The sequence below is a fragment of the Chionomys nivalis genome, chromosome 2 (assembly GCF_950005125.1).
Source record: "Chionomys nivalis chromosome 2, mChiNiv1.1, whole genome shotgun sequence".
NCBI lineage: Eukaryota > Metazoa > Chordata > Mammalia > Rodentia > Cricetidae > Chionomys > Chionomys nivalis.
Genome location: NC_080087.1, coordinates 17,541,912 through 17,566,727, shown reverse-complemented (window position 1 = coordinate 17,566,727; position 24,816 = coordinate 17,541,912). Strand labels below are relative to the sequence as shown.

Here is a 24,816-nt window from a genome sequence, read left to right as displayed (position 1 = left end):
CCAGGTCTAGGAAGGTGAACATCCAAACTGTCTAGGCTCCCACAAAGGAGAGTTTTAACCTAGATGCACACTCTTGTGTCTGTCATTTCTTCACTCCCTGGCTTTCCCATTAGGGGTTCTGGGACCTGAGCTAGGCAAGGACATGGGTGCTCTGGGCTGTGCAAAGCCTCTGATTGTTCAGAGTCCTCTCCTCTTTCTTCTCATTAGGACTGCCTACAGTCACTTCTGGTTTCTACACTGTGACCTGTCACCTTTGGTAGGCATTTCACCATGTTTCCTCAGTATGGACAGAAAGCTGAATGTATCCATTCCAGTAATGCAAGGCTTCATACTCAAAATCCCAACCCCAGCGGCTTTGTGGTTGAGCATAGCTTTTCTCTGCAGTAGTGATGTGGCGTGAATGTTAAGAATCTCTGTTTAAATGGGTAATGCTTTCTTTCTTTCTTTCTTTCTTTCTTTCTTTCTTTCTTTCTTCCTTTCTTTCGTTTGTTTTGTTTTTCAAGGTAGGGTTTTTCTGTGTAGCCTTGGCTGTTCTGGACTCTGTAGACCAGGCTGGTTTCAAACTCACAGAGATCTGCCTGCCTTTGCCTCCTGAGTTGCTGGGATTAAAGGCATGCACCACAACCTGGTAATTTGGTAGGTTTTAATCCATGTAATTTACTCAACTGGAAAATTGTTTGATAGTCTATACAATATATTATTTGAAGTAGTATTTTTAGGTCCTTTGATGGAGGAAGGTCATTGGCTAATAAAGAAACTGCTTTGGCCCATTTGATAGGCCAGCCTTTAGGTGGGTGGAGTAAACAGAACAGAATGCTGGGAGGAAGAGGAAGTGAGCTCAGACGCCATGCTCCCCTCTCCCGGGAAGATGCAGAGCAGCTCCTCTCAGAGGCAGACGCAATGCAGCCAGCCACCAGGTCAGACATGCTGAATCTTTCCCGGTAAGACTGGTGCTACACAGATTATTAGAGATGGGTTGATCGGGATATGAGAATTAGCCAGTAAGGGCTAGAGCTAATGGGCCAAGCAGTGTTTAAAAGAATACAGTTTGTGTGTTGTTATTTCGGGGCATAAGCTAGCCAGGCTACCAGGAGCTGGGGCGGCTGGAACACAGCCTGTAGCTCCCACTACAGTCCTTTATAAATAAACATATATTTGTTTTATTTTTGGTGGGATCTTTGATCAATATAATTCCTTTCAGTCTTTTGGCGTTGAAATTGATTTGGGATGTGTGAGTGTGTGTGTGCATGTATGTGTGCATGTGTGTGTATCTGGTGACATGAGAGGTTGGGCCTAGAGCCTCATGCATGTTAACCAAGTACTCTAGCCCTGAGATATATTCAAAGTTCTTTTAAATCCTTTTTGTCTTGGGACAGGGTCTTGCTAAATTATCTACGCTGGCCTTAAACTCAATCCATAGGCCAGACAGGCCTCAAAATTGGCAATTCTCCTGCCTCAGTTTCTCAAATGAATGGCATTACAGATCTATATCTCTAGGACCAGTGAAAAAATTCAAATCTATAGAACAAGGATAGTATAATGGATATTCTTTTCCTGTTCATATAATTTGGTAACATTTGTTTAATTGCTATATTTTGCAAAAGAGAATGAAAGAAATTTAATTTCTGAATCATGGGAAGGAACATTGCATACATCTTGACATACCACCCCTTAATACTTCCCCAAGTTTCTTTTAAGAACAAAGACTTTCTCACTACAGTGGACTCAGCATACTCAGGAATTACCGTTGAGACACAATTTGGACACACTGGATTGGGCAGAAAATCACTTTCCCAACGACAACGTGGGATCCCTGAGTGATCACCAAAGTCAAGTCCTGTGACCTGTGCATTCCCCATCTTGAGTATATGCTCTGCCATTCTACTCACCCATTTCTCTACACTGCCCCCCACCCCCAAGTGGCTGGCATTTTATTTCCTGTCTATTCCAAGAGCCACAGAAGGTGTTCTTTTGCAAGTTCACAGCTGCTGTCAGAGTCCCGCGAGAGTTCGTATCACCCACAGAGCCACTGCAGTGGCTAGGAAGTCAAGCATGTCTGCCATTAATGCAGCTACAAGCCAGGCGGTTTTTAAACAACAGAAATATAGCTTTCAGATTTCTAGAGGCTGGGAGGCCCAAGGGCAATGTTTATCTTGTTTCCTGGTTCATATAAGACTCCTCTTAGCTATGTCCTCATATGGTGTAAGGGGCAGAAAGCTTCACTTGTTTTCCAGGGCCTACAGTGCCTGGTTTCTGTTTGTTATAAAGATCATCTCAGTCACTGTTCTGCTGTCTCAAGAGGCACCACAACCAAGGCAACGCTTATAAAAGGAAGCATTTAATGGGGGGCTGGCTTATAGTTTCAGAGATTTAGTCCATTATCATCATGGTGGGGAGCGTGGTGCCATGCAGACAGACAGGTGTTAGAACTGTTTCTGAGACCTCTGCATCCTGATCTGGAGGCAGAGAGAGAGAGAGAGAGAGAGAGAGAGACAGACAGACAGACAGACAGACAGACAGACAGACAGATAGATATTATGATCGAACCTGGGGGGTTTGGCTTGGGCTTTTGAAACCTCAAAGCCTACCCTCAGTGACACATTTTCTTCAGTAAAGCCACACCTCCTAATCCTTCCAATTCTATCAAAGAGTTCTACTTCCTGGTGACTAAGCATTCAGATACATGAGCCTATGGGGGCCGTCCTTATTCAGACTACCACAGGTGTCTATTTCCCCTGAAATGTACCTTATCACTTCTCAAAGTTCCCATTCCTTCATAATATGTGCTTTGGGGTTAGTTAGGAATTTTAGACGGCACAGGCATTCAAACCACAGCTAAAGCAATCTGGCGTAGTAGGAAGCTGTGACAGTGGCTTTTAGTTTGTGAGTTTGTCAGCAGGCATTTGGTGTGGACTTCCTTAATCTAGACTAATAGCATAGGGGACGTTTGTCTTGCTAGACACTCACGTTGTCACATTTCCTCCAAATCATGTCTTGCAATAGTTTCTAACCCTCTTCTTGTTTTCTAATGAGATCCTGTGAAACATAGATCAGATTACCCCATACCCGCCATCAGCCACTTAGTGAGAGTGGAGAGGCACGGAGGGCCAGCAGCAGGTGAAGATGCTAGCTTCCACATTTACTATTGTCCTTCTCTTTTCTTTCTGACCTGTGGCTCAGTTCAGTCTTTCTCTATGAGTCACCTCTTCACCCATGTGTCAGGGTTCTTGTCCCTGTGACCAGATGCCTAAAGCAATCAATGTGACGATGGGGAGACGTATTTCGGCTCACAGTTTAGAGGTTTAGCTCATAGCTTCTTAGTTCTGTGCATGTCTGTAGAGCGTCGAGCTGCTGGGAGCTCCCAGAGGAGCCTGCAAAGGAGGGACTTCTCTACCTGGGGTGGATACTGAGGGGACTGTGAAAAGGGAACTGGGGGAGAAGTCGGACGATGAAAAGCATGTGACCAATTTCCTGTATCACTTAAAGCCTTCTGGAACCTTCCAGAGGAGGGCCACCGTCTCAGAATATGCATTTCTGTGTTTTCTAAAAGTATGTTTACAGACAATGTTTAACTTCAGAATATGTTTAGCATACACAAAGAAACTCTGCACCCCTAAATCGTAGCTCCCGTTCTCCTTTCCCGCTACTCTCAGACCTTCTCTGCCTTCGTTCTTCCTCTGGCTCTTCCTGATGGAGAGAATTGTGTGGTTCTTGGCACTGGCTTCATTCTCCTGTCACAATGCTTTTGGGGTTCATCCGTGCTATAGCATGTTGTGGTACTCCATTCTTGTTTGCTGCTCTGTGACACATCTCAATGTGTGCCTCTGCTACCCTTTTCCTGTCCATCAGTTGACGGACATTTGGGTGGTCCCCACTTTTGGTGCTTATGAATAATACCTCTGTGAGCTTGTATACAACTTTTTGAGTGGGCATATGGTTTTACTTCTGTCTGGCTTATAACTAGGGGTGAAATTGGTGGATCATATTGTTGGCATTTTCAAAACTACCTTCCCTATTACTTATACCATCTTATATTCCATTTAGTAGTATATGAGTGTTCTAACTCCCCTAGTTCCCTGCTAACTTTTGTAATTGTCGTCTTAATTTTAGCCAAGTTACTGGACATTGTCTTGTAGCTTGTTTGTACTTATTTATTTGGATTCTTTTTTTTTTTTTTTTTTTTTTTGAGGTAAGCTCTTATGTAGTCTAGACTGATCTAGACTCACTGTGTGGGCAAGGCTGGCCCTGAACACCTGATCTTACTGCCTCCACTTCTCAAGCGCCGGAATTGAAAGTGTATACCACTGTCTTAGTTTCCTGTCTGTCACAGTGATGAAATACTCCAACTAAAAGCAGCTTAGAGCACGAAGGGTTAATTTTATCTTATAGTTCCAGGTTGCAATTCATCTTTGCAAGAGCCCCACTTCTCTGTTCAATCTGTGATAACAATGCGGAGCTTCGGAGATGATGAGGTTTTTCCAGAAGACAGCACAGACCACCTGATCCCAGCTTTTCCTCATGTCTGTCTGTCCATCTGTCTTTTCTTCATTCCCTCACTGCCCCTGTTGGGTCTGTCCTTGGACCTGTGCTTGACCCAGGGCTTGGCTTCTTTGAATTCCTTTGTAAGGAGCCACAGTGGCTCACAAACTCACAGTGCAAGCAACTCCCATTTCAGGAGCCTCAGTCAGGGCGTTAAGGCCCTGGGGCGAGTCTTGAGTAGGGGACTATCACTGCCCTTTGTCTGCACAGGATTCGGTGACATCCTTTGCCTCATGTTCATTGGTGGTGTCTAGAGACTCTGCTGAATAACTGCAGATGGAAATTTCCCTCACAGCCTTGAGGGAGGCTTGCTGACAGACTCCCTCATGACACCATTAGAAGAGCAGGCATTTGGCCACTGCGAGGCACAGGGACTCACTGGTTAGCATAGAAAGTCTGCTTGCTCACAGGTTTTATTTTAGCGATCTCACTCCAGAACCATGCTGTCTGCAATTTTATTGGGTTGATTTCCCAAATAAGGGTACTCTGCTTTATTGTTTAGTAAGCTGCAGGGACTGAGGTCACACTTGTCCACTTTATGCTGTTCTGCAAGGTCTCTGTAGCTGCTTGGGATGAAGTCCGTTCGTTATTCATAAAAAAAAGTTAAGCGAGTTTCATTGACTTCTGAGTTATCTTTGTATCCAGATCTCCTAAAGAAGAACAAGGGAAATGATGCCGATTCTCTTGACTCCTTAGATTAAAGTTTTGGAACAGACCAAAGCCATCGAAGACTTAATTAAATCCCGAGACGATCTGGAGAAGCTGAAGGAGAAAGCAGAGAAAAATCTCATGTCGGTCAAGTCTGAGCTGGATGCTACAGAGGAGGAAGCGAAAGAGCACAGAGAAAGGGCCAGGGCCATGATAGAGGTGGCCGTCATTGAACTGAAGACCCTGAAGAAGTCTCTGGGAGAAACTGAGAGGAGAGAACAGCAGGTAGATAAAAACCAGCTGGTGGGATCCTCTCCAGGCCATGACAGGATACTTTAAAGCGGCAGGAGAAGTCACACACTTAGCAATGTGGACGGCTTTGGGAATGGGTGTGCCACCTACCCAGGGCCATGCTCAGCTCCCATGTGACAATCTAATTTCAGTATATATGCTGCCAGGAAGAGCATATTCATACATTTCTCCCAACACAATTTGTAAAGATTTCTATATCATTTCAACAGATCCACCCACTCGGCAGCATCTGTTTTGGCATGCCCATAATCATTATGAGCTTCTTGGCCTAAAAGGCAATTCCTACTTGCATGACATAGACCATAAGAGAGAAAAAAGGAACAAATGTGCTTATCAAAGCAACAGAAAGCCAGTGCAAGGCCAGCTTCTGGTGACTGGGAGATGTTTTAAATTGCGTTTGATAATTGCCTCTGGAGATTCCTCAGCTCACATGGGTTAATAATGCTAAGCAGGGCTAGGAAGTCAGAGAGAAGCGTTATCTTCCACAGAGAGCACTTGTAGGAAACGGTCTCCAGTCTCAGACAGTGGCACCCAGACTTCGTGGTTGACCAAGCACAGATGTAGGCCATAAAAAAGTCCACATCAGCTGGTTGGCTACGAGGAGGAGCATTTTATCTCCCGAGCACATCAGGTCAGACATAAAGAACTCTGTCCCGGGCAGTCTGACCCTTCTGCCTTTGACGAGCATGTCACTTTCTGAAGCTGAAAAGGGCAGAGAATGGACTCTGTTCCTAGGGTTTTTTTTTTCTTCCTTTCTCCCTGCTCTGCTTTGGCCCCTGTGTCAGGCAGAGCTGGGAAGAGCCTGACTACACGAGCAAGTGTTCTCAGGAAGGAAACATCTCAGGAATTGTGAGTTTTGGCCACATTCAAAAGGGTGGGAAAGCTGGAGAGAAACTTTTGCATTGGAGAGGCAAGGCTGGTGCCTTGTTCTATTTAGGTGCCTCAACAAAGCATGGGAAGCGAGCAGCTCATACGCAGGGCAGTTATTTCTCTTAGGTCTAACTAAGGCTGGAGAGTCACGGTCAGGGCACCGGCAGAGTGGGTACCAGGTTGATAAATGGTGTCTTCATGAACCCTCAAATGGGAAACAGTCTCTGGGGCTTCCTGGATAAGGGCACCAATTCTCTCTTGGAAACTCCACCACGGTGATCTTATCTAAGTTTAATTAACTCACAAGGCCCCACTTTCCGGAGCCATCCCACTGAGATTATGCTTCAATATACACTTAGTGGGTGGGGTGTGAAAATAAACAAAGCCTTCGTCTCCCACGCTGGACCATCCTCAGGAAGGAAGTTGGGGATAAATGTTCGGATGGTGTTCTGATGACACTCCATCAGCAGGTTGGATCCCGTCCTTTCTGAAATGGAAGCTATTTAGTGAGGGCTTGTCTCGATGATACCCCTCTTTTGCCTGTGTTGGTGTAGGGCCACAGAAACCACCCTAGAAGGATGTGAAGAGAGGTGATGCCCACTCTAACCGTTGCCTGTGGACCCTAGTAATCTGAGATCAGCCAGTGTTAGAACCACACATCGAGGAAGCAGTCTTTGCGAGGTAGTTTAAGAAGGACTGAGAAGCCCCGCTGCATACATCAGCTCATTCCTTCTCTTTGAATTTCCAAAGTTCATTGCCCAGTTAACATCCCAATGCAGAAATGTTTATCACCCACCAACAGGCTCACGCCAACATAGGTATAGCGCTGTGTATGTGGTTATCGGTTTACTCATCCCGGATGTCAGAGCAGACTCAGGGATTGTTGTTTCCAGGGGTTCTTGACTCAGCAGCAGATACACACATGACCATTTGACTCACAGGGGCTTATGAACTTGCTGAAGTCTGGGGAGCCCGCAGGGATTTTTAGAAGCCATTTAGCAGGCAAGCCTGCTTATTCCTCGTTTAGGTCAGAGGGTAATTGTCCTAGCTCATGCAAACCTGGGTTTTCCTCTTTTGCTGCTGTTGTTGCATTTGGCCTGGCAACGGGGATGTGTTTTCCCTTCCCAGCTAATGTCTCTCTGCTTGATGTTTGCAGCTGGTGGACTTCAGGGAGGAGGTTTCCCAGATGCTGGGCTTAAACTTGACCTCTCTCGCACTCCCCGACTATGAGATCATCAAATGTCTGGAGAGACTGGTCCATTCACACCGCCATCACTTTGTTCCCTGTGCCTGCCACACAGACCCGACGGCCGAGCATGACTGCTGCTCGCAGTGCCACTTAGCCCTTCGACACTGATCCCCTGCCTCAGAGACGGGGCGCACGTCTCAAGTTGTGGAATGGAAAGCTTCCTCATATTTTTTGAAATTTGGCCAGTGTATGACAATTATATACTTTGATGACATAGTGAGAATATATCAATATATCATGGGCTGAAAATGGTCTCCAAAGGTGCCGTACCCAGGGCCAGGGAGATGGCTCAGCAGGTGAAGGCAGTTGCTACCAAGCCTGACAACCTGAGTTCAATCCCTGGAACCCACATGGTTGAAGGAGACAGTTGCCTTCTGCAAGTTGTGCTCTGCCCCATACGCATGCTCTGTTATACAAGTGCACACACATATGCACACATGTACACACACATGCACACACACTCACACACAAAAAAACCAAAAGTTAAAAAGTCCCAGTCTTGGATTAATATTCAGCACTAAAACCACCTATTACTTCATTAGCTAGTTCATCGAGACCCACGGGAATACCCGAGATTCTTGCCTCGACTGGGACATACCAGCAGAGTGTAGAAGGGTCGACCTTCTGGCCTAGAACATCACTGATGGCTTTGCCTCTTAAGGTAACCATGTGCAGAAGTCTTCTGAGAAATAGCCTTTCAAATTATTTTATTTTTATGTCTGTGTTCGTGTGTGTGTGTGTGTGTGTGTGTGTGTGCAGCTGCCAGCAGAGACCATAAGGGGGAGTCAACTAGAATGAAACCCTATCTCAAACCAAGCTAACAAGCAGCCAGCTGGCTGAGTATCCAACTATCCAGTCCTCCTGCAACTCCAAACAAAACAAATGTCCATATTAGGTTGGCTTTAGCTCAAGCAGTCACCTCCTCATGCCAGACTTTTATCTGCCTAAAGTGATAAATGTGTTATTTTCTTTTGATTGGTCACTAGTTACATGTCGGGGGTCATAGATCACACTAGAAATAACCCATATTGATTACAACTGTACTTTATCATGTGAAATTGCATTTCATTTATCCAAATGTTACGGCGCAAGTGTGTAAATAACAAATTCTTGATACATGTATTAATAATTCAATGTATTTGAACATACACCCTAGGGACGTTCAGTGGAAGGGATACGTGGGATAAGCATAAATAAATTCTGGCCCTGCAGATAGTTCATGGACGCAGTAACTGTTTTTTGGACAAGCTGAATATATGTTAGTTAAGGCATTTCCTTTGTGTTAAAATGCCCATTGTTTGCTTGCCTTCCCTGGGTGCCTTCATTCCAGAGTTGGCTTCCCATTTTCATGATGTTTTGTTTCTCTATAATGTCCATGTATATTTTATATTGTCCAATAAAACACATTAGATTAATGTGATTTTTAGATAAGCTCTTAAAATATTTAATACTAATTCGTCTAACAAGTGCACTCCTGGGGAAGTGCTATTGAGGTTGTTGTTCTGGTCGCTGAGACATCTAAATGTTTTCAGAAAATATCTCACAAAAAAACCTGTTAGCTTGGATCCATCTAAATTTCCAGTCTACTCTTCTAGAAGAACAGTGGCCAGTCATCTCGATCAGGTGGCGATGGGCTGGGGGGCTGTTGAGGAAATCCGTGATGCTGATGCTATGAACACAGCATGCGGAAGAAGCTTCTAAGTTTTATTGGGGTAATATTTTATGGTGACTAACCTTTAACTCAGAAGGCTTCTTCCAGTTTGTATAGTAGGGTTTAACCTTATAATGGGGCAACAATGTCCATACTCAATTCCAGAGACTAGCAAATAGAAAGCCCAGTGTTAGAAATGGGTTACCTCTTCAGAAGATACTGGCCATTGGGGTCTGATGGACCCCAAAATATTACAGGCTATCACCAATACTTTTGGTTACTCTCCAGAACTTAATGGTAAGATCCTATTGATGAAGACACCGCATACTTGAGTCATAGTATACAGAGACATCAAGCTGGTACTCAGCTTGATCCTTCATCCCTACTGACTAGCTCTCATAGTACTGGAAGATGCCACAAACACTAATCTGTAATCTTATTCAACTGTGAACCCTGTGAGCCACAATAATGGTCAGTCTGGCAAGACACGGCCACTGGTGCGATAGTGACAAGAAAGTCATGGAAGCAACCAAGCACTTTCTGATTGGATTTCCTCTTGGCAAAATTTATTTATTAAAAAAAAATCACTGTATTACCCCTTTTTTGGTCTAAAATAAAAAGGTTATAAGTAATTTAAGAAAAACTTATCAATTTAATAACTATATACAATATATACAGGCAATAAGTACGTGAACAACGTCCAATCCATTTGCATATGACAAATTCAGAGAAAATACTTGCCTCTGTGCAAGATGAAAACTGTATGTGGTACTGATATCAGGGACTATGGGCTGAGTCCTAGGGGAGGAGCTGTTACTATTGCCTGGTAAATGAACATGATTTATTATTATAGATTAGTGTGTCTCTCAACTGTTAACCGGAAGGCTTCTTTTTGCAGTAGATGGTGATTAAGAGAGAGACCCCGAACTGGTTCAATGCAGAGAGCAAGAGACTGTGGATTGATTGCTTAGGCCTTAATGGTGCATCAGTACCACACCCCCTTTGCCCAAGGCTCAGGGATCATTGATAGATCATAGATTCTCAGAGCTAGAATCAGTGGACATAACAGGGCAGTTACACATACCAGTTCACAGAAGTTGAGACAGCATGCATAAAATCCTACACAAGCCCAAACTAGACAGAAGCCCCACAGAGAAAGGGGAGCGGAGCCGTGATGTCTGACCCCTTGCTAAGGAGCTATTGACAATTGATATCCATTGAAAGAGAAGAATCCCCTTTCTTGGAGTTCAGTCCCCAGTAGGTTGACCATACTCAGTGGAAGGCCAGATATTCATGACTATATATTCATGCGACCCGCACTAGTCAGAACATTAAAATCTGTACCCACCTTCCCTTAGCCCAGCCCTTCACTCATATCTCGATTGGCCATTCTTTACACCTGAGATTCCCTGCTTCTCCACTTCCTCCTTCTCGCCTTGTCAATCTTCACTCCGGCTGGAGCCAGCCTACATCTTGGGTTCATTTCATCAGTCATTGTCTCTCTCACCGTTGACTTCTTCTTCCCTTGTTCTTCCGTCCTCCACTTTGAGTTAATCCCAGCTACCAGTGTTTCCGCTGATTTATCTGCCCCACTGAATGAGGCTGGAGAAAATCACATAAAATCGCAGCTAAGTGGCATCCCAAATCCACAGACAGCCCTCAATCTCTGCAGAGCCCTCGGTGCCAACTGGTCACCCTACACTGTTTTCCCAGTGGGATGTCACTGCCATTTTCTGAAATAACTATTGAAAATATTCGCTTTCTCACCGCCTTTATCCCATCTCTCCCTTCTTCATTCTCGGGGGTAATATCCTCTGATTTCACTCAGAAAATGGAAGCCATTACAGGAACCACCCTGGCTACCACATCCTAGTAACACTTTCTGTGTGTACACGGACACACATCTTCTTCCCTCTTTAGCTTAATTCCACTGCCTACCAGGGCACTCACATCCTTAGACACCCATCCCACAAGCTGGTTGATTCTCTTTCAAATGATTCCATCCTCACCTCCGTTCATAGCTTATTCCCATCATATTTAAGCATATTCAGCTCTCTCCCCTCTTAAAACACATTGCCCCTTTCCCTTGGAGCCCTTTCTCCCTTCTCCTGTATATTTGAGCCCCTTGAAGGTGTCATCTATGCTTTACCTTTTCTGGCTTCAACTCATCTCATCCCTCATGACCCTGCCACCTGACACTGGCTCCACCCACCCAGCACCCGCATCCCGGCTGGCAAATCTTTGTTGCTTCTAAACTGCTTAGCTCACTTGAACTTTGTAAAACATTTTCTACCATTTGCCTTCTCCTCCTCCTTCAGCTTCCATGCTGGGATCGTTGGTCCATTTTTGCCCACCTCTGTGTGCCTGAGCCAGGTCACTTGAAGGTTATAAGAACCAAAACCAGGATGAGACATTCAGGTAAGGCAGAGTGGATATGAGTGCCAGTGGGAAGCTGGACCTCGTGTCAGAGATTTGTGGAGAATATTCAGATGCTCTGAAAACCTAGCGGCAGTAGTCTGCCCTAAGATTAGAGGGCTCCTTGAAGGGCCCCGATTCTTCCTTGTCTCAAATCAGTCCCAAAGTTCCAGGTTTTCTTTGATCCTGTCATGATGGTTCAACTCCTCCAGTTCTGGTCCTGCCGCTTCAGCCAGTATCCACCATTGTCTCTCCGTTTCTGCCATCACCTCAGGCTCCCGTAACCTTAGGCTTCCGCTCTCATGGCCTACCCTCTTGTTTTTATGTTTTCTAGTGCATTCTGGATATACCGTGCCTTGCTGCTTCTGTTCCCACATTCAATGGGTCTTTCTTTCCTTCTCTGTGTCTCTTCTCGAGACCCAGGTTGGATAGTCTGTCAGCCATGACAAACCTGTAGATAGACTGTCCTTAGACAAGGTACCTTTTTCTGGTCCAGTCCGCAATGGTGAGAGAGTAGAGGCTTATGCCTATCTCTTGGTTGGGAATGTTCCCCAAAAGTATGTTCTCTGCCTTCCTTTTTTACACTCTGATGCATTAGCCTCTTGATGTTATATAAATGGTTTCTTTGTGCCTTGTCTCCATCTGCAAAAGGGATATTTTATCTACTTCTTATTAGGTTGAACTGTGCCCTGCCAAAAGATGCTAAAGTACTAACCACAAAATGTCTGTATATGTGGCATTATTTGGAGATAGGTATTTATAGATAAATACATGTCAATGCCATTTGTGTGAGCCCCGATTAAAGATAAAAAGACAGATGCCTTTCTAGGAAAACATGGGCATAAATGATACGGGGAGAGTGTCACACGAAGATGGAGTTAGACATGAGAGTGTTGGCTCTGCAGGTAAATGAAGCCTGGCTGTCCGTGAGCTAGGCAAGTGTTTGCACGTTGAGCTACAGCTCTGGCCCTGATGGTCTCTATCTGCCCAGAACTGCTGGGTCCCGACAACCTGTGACTAAGTTCAAAGACTTGCATCTTGCCTCTCTCCTTCACAGACCCTTCACAAGGCTAGCTGTCATCTAGTGACTGGGTGATGTAGGGACACATAGACTTGGCATTTGTTCCTGAGACAGGATGCTCTGGAAGGTCCTCTCAGCTTTATACCCTTCCTTCCTCAGAAGATTGAGTGATTGTTTGCTTTCATTGCCAGCTCGACACAACCAAAATTCCTCTGTGCGACAGTCACAGTTGAGGAATCCCCTAGGCATGATCAGGGTCTTTGGTTGAGGATTGTTTGGACTGCCAACTGATGTGGGAAAAATCCAGCGCACTGTGGGTGGCATCCTTCCCTAGGAAGGGTGTCCTGAACTATATGAGAGCAGCAAGTAAGCAAGTGAGCAAAGCCTACAGGCATTAATATTTTTCTCTGCTCTTGACTGTGGATACAATGTCAACGGCTTTAAAAACCATCCTCTGTGACTTCCCCACTGCAAGAGACTGTATCCAGAACTGTAAGATAAATAAACCCTCTCTTCCCTAAGTTGTTTGTTGCCGATACATTTTGTCATAGCATCGAAACGGAACTAGATGCTAATGGCTCTGCTGCAATCATACCTTCACACCGCAGTATCACCATGCCCTAGCCAGCCTTCCCTTCCCACCTTCTCACAAGTTCCGTTTCTCTGTATGCCACTGGCCAACCCTCTGCCTCATAGTCTTTTCAGGAAATGACACTCAAGATAGGAGTCACACCCTCTGTGAAGCTAGGCCTGAGTCACTAAACCATCTTGGTATCTTATCATGTGGTATTATTAACCATCCAACCAGAAAGTCAGTGGTCCATCATCACATGCTCTGTGATTTGGATCTACCCTTCCCAGAGTCTTGTTGCTAATTCCAGATACCACCCACTGCATCTGCAGGTGTCCGAGTCAGGAAGTGCCTGCTGAATACCCTCCCTCTAGGGGACCACAGATCTAGTGGACACACGCTATAATTCCTGCTAATGGCGCCACAGAAAACCAAATATGCATAGCGTATGTCCAGCATCAGTAAGTAGCTGTGGTAGCAGAGGTGTGACCACTGCCAACACCCAGTTCTCACACTTAAGCATATGACGGGCTAAACTGAAGCGGCATCTGGAGGGTTCTGAGAGAAGATTCCAGGAAATACAGTATTCTACTTGTCAATGTCAAAGGTACAGGAAGGCATCCTAGAAGATTGCTTCTCCAACGTTTCAACATACTCTCTTGTGAAATTCATTTTATCACTCATCCACATGATCACATCCATATCTGCCTGAAATAAAAGATGGACAGGAAGCTGTGATGATCCCACTGTGCAGTGCTGTGCTGCCCTGTGAGATTTTATTCCACTAAGAAATAGCTGTTTTGACTCTCTGTTTCATGACCTCTAATTGCATGGGAGCTGGCGGGTTTGAAAAACACTTTATGGTAAGAGAAAAACGGATGCTGGTTGCCAATCACAACATCCCCAGTCCCGTGCTATTCCTTCCTCCATTCATGAATTAACAAAGAGGATTCAAGGTCATTTGCAGAGGGATTCAGCATTGCAATATAGTTCGCAGTGCCCCGAGGGGCAGGACGGTGGCTCACTCTCAGATCAGCATCTTCTCATTGGTAAGCAAGAACACCATGGTGGCTTTGTGTTGTAAGAACTCTACTGGGATGGCTTGGCAGGAGAACAGAAGAAAAGGCCAGCTGCCGCTTATGGCTTTTAGTAGAGAGTGGACCAAGCCCACATAGTGGTCTTGATACCAAGTGCATTGTGGGCTACCTGCTGGATGCCTAAAATAAAATAAAAAATGTTTGGCTTTCATCAAGTTTCCGACTTTACATGTAGATATAAACCTAACAATTAATCCCTAGAGTGTGCTGGTGTCTATTGAATGGGAAGTGTCTGGCTGGCTTCCTGCCCAATGTTAGGAGGTAATTGTTAATTTTACTGTTAAGGTTTACAAAGATTCAATCCTCTAATGTAGAGCTTTTGGGTCAAAGCTCATATATTTGCTAATGCTCAAGCCTTTCAACAAGAATGGTTCTCTAATATGCTGTGGCTTTGAAGGTGGTTTGTTTTAAAAAAGAGAAGCCAACCAAAGAGAAGGGCAAACAAACACTCAGCGCATGCCTATTCTATGCCAAGCGGCATCTCCAGGCACACTAACTCATATAAATGTTCACCAAGAGTTTTGGAGGTAAGGTTATGAGTGTCATTTTTACAAAGGAGGTAAAAGGGTAAAGTGATTAGCAGGGACTCACCCAAGTCTTTAAAGCAGGGAGTGATAAAATGTGGATTTATACCAGTCCTAGCTGGGTCACATCGAACACTTTGTGAATATAAGTGGGAAAAAAAAGCCAGACATGAAAATCTCAAAACAGACTTGATTAGCAAGACTACATAATTTTTATGTTCTGGGGAAAATATGTTCTAATGGATACTCAAGCTACTCATTTTGTTCTTTCTAGAACCTTGACATCTTAAGTGCGGTGGAGAATTGGAAAGATAATTTGCAGGCATTATTTTAGCCTTTCATTTTTCAGGCTTCTCCCCTGCTTGTGACAATGTTTAAAGCAACTAGAGGAATTTGCATGCGCTGCGAACTGAATGTCAGTACCTCCTGAAAATGCATATGACGGAGTCCTAAGCTCTACCGTGATGATACTTGCCAGTGGAGTCTTTGGGTAGTCATTTCTCTAGATGAGGGCATGAGGGTAGAGCTCCCCCCTCATGATGGGATTAGTGTCATGGGAAGAAGGAAGGAAGGAAGAAGAATCATCATCACCACCATATCATCATCACCATCACCACCACCATCATCACCATCATCATCACCATCACCACCACCATCATCACCACCATCATCACCATCAGTAGTAGCTGGGCCTTGCTCTCTGCCTACCATGTGAAGGCATAATGAGGTGACATAGGATGAAGGGCAGGAGAGAGCTCTCACCAGAACCACACCACAGAGATATCCTTCTAGACTTGTGGCCTCCACCATAGTGAGAAGTAAACCGGCGTTCTTTAAGCTCTATTGCACTTAGTCATGGCTGTCTGAGTTGACGAAGGTATCAACACAAGACCTTCAGGCATTCACTCTGTAATGGGGCACAATGGCCTGTCACACACACGGTATTCCAGTTCTGTACAGCTGTTGCAATGTGAAGAATCCTATGCCTGTACAATATGTGAAAAATTCTACAAAGAATTTATGCTTCTCTTAATTCAATATTTATTCTTACATTTTTCTTCTTTGATAAAAATACACAACAACGCTAATCAAAATAAAAGCACGAGCCAGTGGGGTTTCTCACCCATGTAATTTGTTCTTATTACCCTCGGCACAGGGGTTGCCCTCAGAGCAACAACAATACGATCTATAATTTATGACTTTGGAAGACTTTGCTTCATACTTTTGAGAATCAAAATTTTGTTTTAACTTAGGTCAAGTTTATTTAGAAATAATTCTTGGATTTTTTTGTAAGTTCATATTTAGCCTATACAGCCCTGCTGAAGTCCTCAGAAGGTGGCAAAGACAACCTTTGGGGTTGATAAAATCGTGTATGCTCCTCTCTCAGAGGATGGGATAAATCGCAGGGAAAAAGCCAAGACTCCAGACAAGTTCTGAAACCCACTCACTTATAATCTTAAGAATCAGAGTTATTGTTTATTTATATACCAGGGTCTACGTTGAGCACTTTGTAAACTTTATCAAAATTAATCTTCTCCTAGGCTGCTGGGTAGTCAGTAGGCATTCTGATCAGCTTTAACGTCAAAGGAGGTATCTAAGATGGGAGAAATGACGGGTGCCAGATCCCACACTGGGTGATTTTACTCTGAAGGCATTCACTTTTGTGCGTTGCACCTTGTTTGGGGAAGATCCTCACTTCTAGGTGTGTGTGTGTGTATGGTGTGTGTGTGTGTATGTAAGTGTGTGTATGTGTGTGTATGGTGTGTGTGTGTGTGAGAGTGTGTGTATGATGTATATGTGTATGGTGTGTGTGAGAGTGTGTGTATGATGTATATGTGTATGGTGTGTGTGTGTGAGTGTGTGTTGGTATGTGTGTATGGTGTGTGTGTGTGTGTGAGAGAGAGAGAGTGAGTATGTGTATGGTGTTTGTGTGAGAGTGAGTGTATGGTGTGTGTGTGTGTGTGAGTGTATGTGTGTGTGTGTATGATGTGTGTATGGTATGTGTGTGTATGGTGTGTGTGTGAGAGAGTGTGTGTGTGTATGAGTGTGTGTGTGAGTGTGTGTGCATGCATGTCTGCACGGTTAGTGCTGGAATCTTCCCTATATGAGAATGTATACTGAGTCTGTGCAGAGATCTCGTCAGCGTCACAAAGGAGAAGAAGGCTCTCTTTCGGGCAGGGAGTCTTGCTCTTTCTGGAGCCCTGTACTGGGTACGAGGCCTCTTGACTTGATCTGGGTGGTAAATACTTCCTTTGAAAGCCACACCTCACCATAGTAGTGAGATGTTCGATTTGCTATCACTCTGACAGAATCCTGGAGAAAACCAGCGTAAAGGAGAAAACTTTTATGTGGTTCATGGTTTTAGAGGTTCTGGCCCATGGTCAGTTGGATCCATATTTTCCAGGATATAGCACAAGGGCTTGGAGAGAGAAAATTCTTCACACCGTGGTGAGCAGGAGCCAGAGTAACAGATAGGAAATGGTCAGGACAAGAAGCCTTTCGAAGGCATGCCCCAGGGATCCACTTTCCCTAATCAGACCTGGCCCATTCCACAGTCTCACAGCCTCCTAGTTTCTCCCAGTTTTGACTCCATTTAGTGGGTTCACCCACTGACGAAGGCAGAGGTCACAGGATTCAAACACTTCCCCAAAGCTTCCTCTGAAAACTGCTTTTACTGGGGATCAAGGCTTCAGAACACAAGACTTTTGGGAAGGCGATTGCTTCACAGAAGGGAAGGTGTGGAGATACAGTAGAAAACAGCCGTTCACATTACATTCACAGTCGGGAAGGAGGGAGCGATGGATCCTGGTATTCAACTCATTTTCTCTTATATTCAGCCTGGGAACATTGCCCATGGATGGTGCCACCCACATTCAGGATGGGTTTTCTCTCTTCTGTTAAGTCTTTCTGGAAACATCCTTATAGACACCCTTACAAATGTGTTTCCATGGTGATCCTGAATCCAGTCTAAGTGACAATTGAGATTGTGACAGTTGGTGTGGGTATCAAGTGAAATATCAGATATGTTTAGTACCTGGCATATTGTTATTGTCAGAGATTTTTAGGTATTATTTTTAGGACATCCAGATGCACAATCATCATGGTTTGTATTTAATGACCTTACTTCTAGACTAAGTCACTGTGCACCGACTTTTCCACTCTTTGGGTTGGACTATTAGGTAGATACTTGTTGTATGGTTTTTTCTTGGGGAGATATGAATGAAATTCTACTCACCTTACACAGGGCACTGATGACAGACCAAAGCAATCAGTCCACCCAAGTCTAGCTTAGTGAACCTTAAGGGTTTGTTAAGTGTTATGAGTATTTACAAGATTTATGTATTAAAGGAATGTGGGTGAAGGGCCGCTTGCCGGATCATGGGGGGCTCAAAGGCAGCTGAAGCATGGAAAAGTCCATCCCAGCATGGGTGATACCTCACAAAAGCTGCATCTCATAGAGCTTTTTGTATCTTTTACTGGAGCTTGTGAGAGTCTTTTCCTTAGCAGATTTAAACCTTGGAGTCTGTAAATTTTAGGAACTCCCTGAACTTGTGTCTGTAAATTTTAGGAACTTCCTGAGCTTGTGTCTGTAAATTTCAGGAACTTCCTGAGCTTGTGTCTGTAAATTTTAGGAACTTCCTGAGCTTGTGTCTGTAAATTTTAGGAACTTCCTGAGCTTGTGTCTGTAAATTTTAGGAATTTCCTGAGCTTGTGTCTGTAAATTTTAAGAACTTCCTGAATGTGTGTCTGTAAATTTTAGGAATTTCCTGAGCTTGTGTCTGTAAATTTTAGGAACTTCCTGAGCTTCTGTCTGTAAATTTTAGGAACTTCTTAAGGCTTCTGAGGTTTGTTCTTTATTTCCTGAGTCTTACTGAGCTTACACCCAGAAGGGAGTGTTTCAATTGGGGGAAATATCATGGCTCACAAGGACTTTGTGGTATTGATGCCCAGGGTAGTCCTACACCACCCTACGCTAACTTTTAGTCACTTGACTGGCTTTAGGCCATGGGACACTGGCAAGTTTGCTGTGAGCAGACTTGATTGTCATTGTGTATTGGATTTCACCCTCTTTGAACCTAGATGTCATACAAGGAAAACAAAACAAGCTAGTCTTTTTCTTTTTGAAAAAATCTTGTACCCTAAGATCATTTGCACAGTGAGGCACAGCCTTGCTAATATTATAGTTGAACTCAATCATGAGTCCATTTTTCCAGTCAAATGCAACCACAAGGGCATTCTGGTTATGACCAGAGCTGCTAAATTAACCCACAGACTTATGAGAATAAGTTGCTATGGTTTCAAGTCCCTGACTTTGGAGAGTGGTTTTCTATGTAGCAATTGATGACTGAAACACACTCTGTAATGACATAATATGGTGGGACCTCACCTTGCAGCACAACTGTGCTAATCAGAGTGAGCAAGCAGCTCTGTCCTCTCTGAAAATGGGCAGTTGGAGGTTGGGGGCTTGGAGAAGTAATTTTAGAGAGCCTACAATTGCACTTCTTTTGGCCCAGAAATCTATCAGAAGGCACCTGGGTGATTTCCTGAAGAGAAAGCCAGCACTGTGAATGTTGACTTGTGGAAAAAATAAAAGAAAAGATGACACCAAACAAACACACAAATACAGGAACACCAACTACCTCCCCAATAACCAATAGTTGCTATTTGACAGCAAACTAGTGTTCATAATAGAAAAACAGGACAATTTATACTTTTAGAAACCAGTGTTTTATTTGGAAAATGTCAGTTGTGAATTGTACCCTGATGGTGTTTTTCTAAAATGTGTGGTTGGGAAGGCAAGTTGAGGAGAGCTTTGGGTTATTTTAAGAGAACTTGAGCAGCTGACTAAGCATTCTGGGATACAATGTGTCTGAAGGGATTTAGGCATTCTGCTTTGTGGCTCCGAAGATCTGAAGTGCGACCTGTGACATACTCTTATTGGATGGATAACTTCGGTACATGTGCTGATACCACTGTATCCTCTGACTCAGTTTCCCTTTTCTGAATGGCTTTTCGTTTACTGTGTTTGGACGAAGGTATGGCATTGGAAAGTATCATAATTCTTCATGGGGAAAACACATTTGATTGATGCTGAGAGGACAGGAATACAAAAGGAAATACAATTCAAAGAAATAAGTTTTAATAAATCTACTTTTTAAGAATAGTTCTAGAATTACTAAAAAATGTCAAGTGAGCCATACAGAGATTCTCACATACTTAGGTATATCTACTTCTGCTGATCCTGTGACCGTATATCTCACAGAAGTAATGAGAGAAAAGAACTTGATTTGGTCACAGTTCTGGTCATAATAGACTGATTTGAAAAAGAATAAACAGAAACGTATTAGCTATCAGGATCAAGTTTGGAGAAAGACTGTTAAAACATTGGTTCTTTTAAAAACTCACAATTTTATGTAAAGGAGAGACTGTAAGGAAGTTTCTTTCTGAGTTCAAAATATGCTTGTGGGGAGCCTGGAGTGATGGTTGGGTGGGCACATTGCTTGTGCAAGAATGAGGGCCTGAATTCTGGTCTCCTTTACCAGTGTAAAAGCTGGGCATGGCTATTTCATGCCTGTAACCCCAGCCCTTGAGGAGAGGGCAGAGATAAGAGAATCCCTGGGGTTTGCTGGCTGCAGTGGTGATGAAGCCTGGAGCTCTAGATACAGTGAAAGACCATGTCTCAAAAAAGGAGACATGAAGCCTCACTTGGCTTCTACATGTGTACTCATACATTCACACACATGTGTCAGCATTTGAATACACATAAACTGCCATGCCACACAATGCAAAAATTATATCTGTAAAATTTACCATAAAATACATACATTCTAATTGATTAATCAAGGTAATCTGAGTAGAGGCAATCTTCAGGCAAGGGGACTTGTTAGTACGTATCTGCTGTTTGCCCTTTCTTAGGTGCACTGAGGTTATTTGTGTTAGTCTCCCCTGGTGGCCTGGGGGCTTCTGAGATAATGTCTTCTTGACATGTTCATCTTCGAAGCACAAAGGACGAGACATGGCAGACCCTTAGTAAAGTGGTTCTTTACAAGTCAATAATGAGCTTGTCTCTTGCTCCCTGCAGGAGATTGAAATCTGCTGGGTTCTAGAATTCCCCACAGATTAAACAAAAAGCAAAACCAAATAAAAACCACATTTGTGGACTCTTCAGTCCACAGGAAACATCGTATCATTTTTATATAAACCTTCATCCCTCCTACCTACATACCTTACATGTTAAGTCATCTCTAGCGTACCTGGAAGACCAACACCATGCAAATAGTCACTAAATTGTATCATTTAGGAGAAATACTAAGAAGAAACAGTGTATAATGTTACAGATGTGGTTTGGTTTTGGTAAGATCAAACCTAGAGCTCTGCACATTGTGAGCAAGTGCTAGATCACAGAAATGAAGCCTTTGCTCTTTGCAGATAGGGCATCACTATAAAGCTCAGGCAAACTTTTTTAAATTAATTTTTATTGCAATAAATTTTGATCATGTTTTCTCCTCCCCCAACTCCTCCCAGATCCTTTCCTCCTCCCTACCCACCCAACTTTATGTTCCTTCTCTCTGTTTCCAAAACAAAAAGAAAACAAAAGACAGAAATCAAAATTAACAAAACCCAACAAGACAAAAAAAAAATACTAAAACAACAACAACAGAAACACCTCCCTACCCCCACCCCCTCAAACCCCCAAACATGTGTTTTTTGTTGGTCAACTGTTCTTGGCATGGTGCCTGTACTGGTTGAGTGTGGTTGAAATACCTGGTGACATTCTATTAAGTAAAACTTATTTTCTCTTTCTCAGCAGGAAACTGCAAATGGCTTTTTGCTTAGGGTAGGACTTTGTGTCCACTTGCCCTTCTCAGCAAATGACACAATCATTTGAGCAAAGTCGCAGCCTACAGAGTGGGAAACTCTTATAAGAGTTCATTCTACCCCATTCGGGATGGGCAGGGTCAATGTAACAATGAGAACACATGCTGTGGAGGATTCAGGGAAAGAGGAATATTCTGCTAGATGGAGTGTAAATTGATGCAGCCACTATGGAAACCAGTGTGACCTTGTGCTCTTTGTATGACCCAGGCTGGCCTTGAACCTGTGTTCCTCTTGCTGCCATCTCTAAAGTGCTAACACTACAGGTTTGCCAAACCTCAAAATGCAATTGTTTGAGTATTTCCTTTTAAAAAGTAAAACACAGACTAAAAGATTATTTATTTTTAAAAAGTGCTTTTTATTATGTTTAGATTCTTCAGTAAGACTTAATTACTTCTTTATAACATGAATATTTATAGAGTTCATTCCTAAAAGATTAATCATCAACGTAACTTAAATGCCTCAATAGTTTGGTCTTAATTTCTAATACACTGATTCACCATTTGCTAACACCAAGCAGAGCTCTCTTTCCAGGTACACGTCAAAACAAAGTGAGTTATTAAGTATTTGGTAAGTTTTTGCCAGCGTGCAAGATCCATAGAAACAAAGGAAAACAACAGGAAGTATTTTCATGAGAGGGGTGATTTCATAAGCATCCTGAGTTTGGGAAATTGCAGTCCCTCTGATGGTGTTTACAATTAATGACTACAAATAGTGAATCAGTGCCCCCAGGCAGCCATACAGCATGGTTATTCTGTTTGGGAGCAGACCATGTTCTAAGACCACATAACAATCCAGCAAGAACAGAATGAAACACACACACACACACACACATTATATTTGGCCAGTAATCATAAATTTGATGGTCTCAGCACCAGCACAACTTGTAAATTCGTACTCATCTTCCTCTATTAAATATCACTGATTATCATCCTTTTGTACCACCACTGATTGGCTCTTGGCATACGCACCTGTGAACCAGGTGACAGACTGTTGGTGTCCAGCCCTGGCAAAATACCACTTGCCAGGGTAGGGGTGTAGGGATTAGAAATATAAGTAAAGAGGACGAAGACACAAAAACAATACAACAGAAAACCATAGAATACCACTAGGAGGGAGTTTTAGTCAATAGTCAAATTGCCTGTGTTTAGTTTTCCATGCGCTTTTATACCCCAACACAAAACGGGGAGGAAGGCAACAAAAGACTTCTTTGACATGATACAAAGGACAACTCAGTTAATTGCTTCAACACTTTGAGACATCAAGTCATTAGCATTCTGTTGTTTAGGCAGTGAACCTACCCTAGACCAAATATCCTGAAGGCAGCCATTCCCCCAGGTAACTTCATATTACAAAAGAAGGAGCAGATGTACACTTGCGTAACCTGACCATCTGTCAGGATGGAATGTATCTACTTGTATGAACCATCTTAATGTCAAAAGAACCAAGTAACTATGTCCTGAGACAGGATGTGTGACTACACTGGTTGTCAACAACTTTGAGCAACTTCCAAACTCTCTGACCATCAGACAAGGTAGAAATAGGCCCACATTTTTGGGCCTCCACAACAGACTCAGTGAACACCATTGGTCTGCATGAAAGAAATGCTGCCAAGTTATATCTCAGGATACCTAGGTGGTACAAAAGTGTTCCATGTAAGGCCCATGGCATCAGGAAAAGGACAATTTGATTAAAATATGTGTAAGGAGAGCTTCAATAGCAAAATTTGAGTTGAGGGTCTCCAAGAATAGTGAAAAGCACTCCAGCAGGAAGTCCTGTTTGTAACCATTAAGTACAAGGACATAGGGACTACTCATACATCCCATACAGGAGTGTCCCAAACTCCCATCTTTTTCAGTCAGCAGAGTCTGGAGTCAGCAGAGGCGAGAGGCAATATGAGTGCATCACGGGACCATATTTCTCTCAGTGAATTCCACTGGGTACTCCATCTGATGCTGGCTGCACCATTACCCAGGCGTCTTCAGACCCACTCCAGTCCCCATGACTAACATCAACTGCCTGAGTGTTTTCTATCTGTGGTTATTTGAATTCGTGGTTGCCAAAATCTACTGATACAGCGGGCTAAATGCATATGATGCCTTCTAATTTAAAAATATTCTAAAGTTTCCATGTTTTGGAATTGCTAGGGAGGGGAATCCTGAAATATCATTGGTAAACATCTGTGGCTCTAACATCTTGGGGATGTATCAGATAGCAGTTAGAAGTTGGCTTTGAAATCTGTGTGGTCTCATTTTGAGGTCTAAATTAGACCAAAAGTAATGCCTGTCTCATGGGGTACTCATGAGGATGAAAAAAGAACACAGGCACATAGTGCCTTGGAGGAGGAGTTCACCCATTGTTTGTCTCTATAATCTCAACAAACTCAATATGATTCACAAACAATAGAAATGTGTTTGCAGGAGCCAATGCCAGCTTTCCCTGGAGGAGACGAACTTACACCTTGAATCCGGACTCCCAGCTAGAAATTGTCTGACTGTATGTATGGTCTATGTGAATGTAAGTTTTTCTTGTGGGGCAGGCATATCTGACCATGCTCATGATAAACACAGCTCATGGTAAGCACAGGACCAAGACTAGGGGCTGGCTTTAGTTCCAGGAGGTCATCTGTGCAAGGGATCCTCTTGTCCTCACAGATCCTAACTAAGCAAGAGGCCCTAGGAACCTTAGTCACCAGCTCCTGCCATTATTATCACCCATGGTCCTTTTATTTTCTGTCTATAGTCATAGAGTTACCAACAGTAAGAACACATTGTTGCTTTTGTTTTTGTTAAATACTGGCCACAGTTTGCTTCACAATCTGATGTGGAAGAGTCTGCTGAAGAGACAAGATGTTGATCGTGTGGGTTATTGGTGCTTTAGGAAGATGCCTAAACACGGATTGCTGAGAATTGCTATGCAGTCCACAGTATAAAAACCTCACTGGAATACTCTAGAGGCAGATGGACACATACACAAGTTACATCGGTGCCTGTAAAAGAGTATCTAGAAACTCAGTAAGACTCCTTAACTAAAAAGCTGGCAT

The 24,816-nt window shown here is 43.5% G+C and overlaps 1 protein-coding gene and 1 pseudogene across 1 annotated transcript in view; one reads left to right on the top strand and one right to left on the bottom strand.

The window, feature by feature from the left end:
* Window positions 1–9,007, top strand: part of Ccdc170 (coiled-coil domain containing 170) — a 73,442-nt gene extending 64,435 nt beyond the window's left edge. The window contains exons 10-11 of the mRNA XM_057754114.1: window positions 5,236–5,472; window positions 7,526–9,007. Of these exons, the coding sequence (XP_057610097.1) occupies window positions 5,236–5,472; window positions 7,526–7,726 (438 nt within the window). The 3' untranslated portion in view covers window positions 7,727–9,007. The remainder of the gene's footprint in view (window positions 1–5,235; window positions 5,473–7,525) is intronic.
* Window positions 9,008–22,256: 13,249 nt separating this feature from the next.
* On the bottom strand, window positions 22,257–23,599 carry LOC130863774 (pecanex-like protein 4; annotated as a pseudogene).
* Between the last annotated feature and the right edge of the window lie 1,217 nt (window positions 23,600–24,816).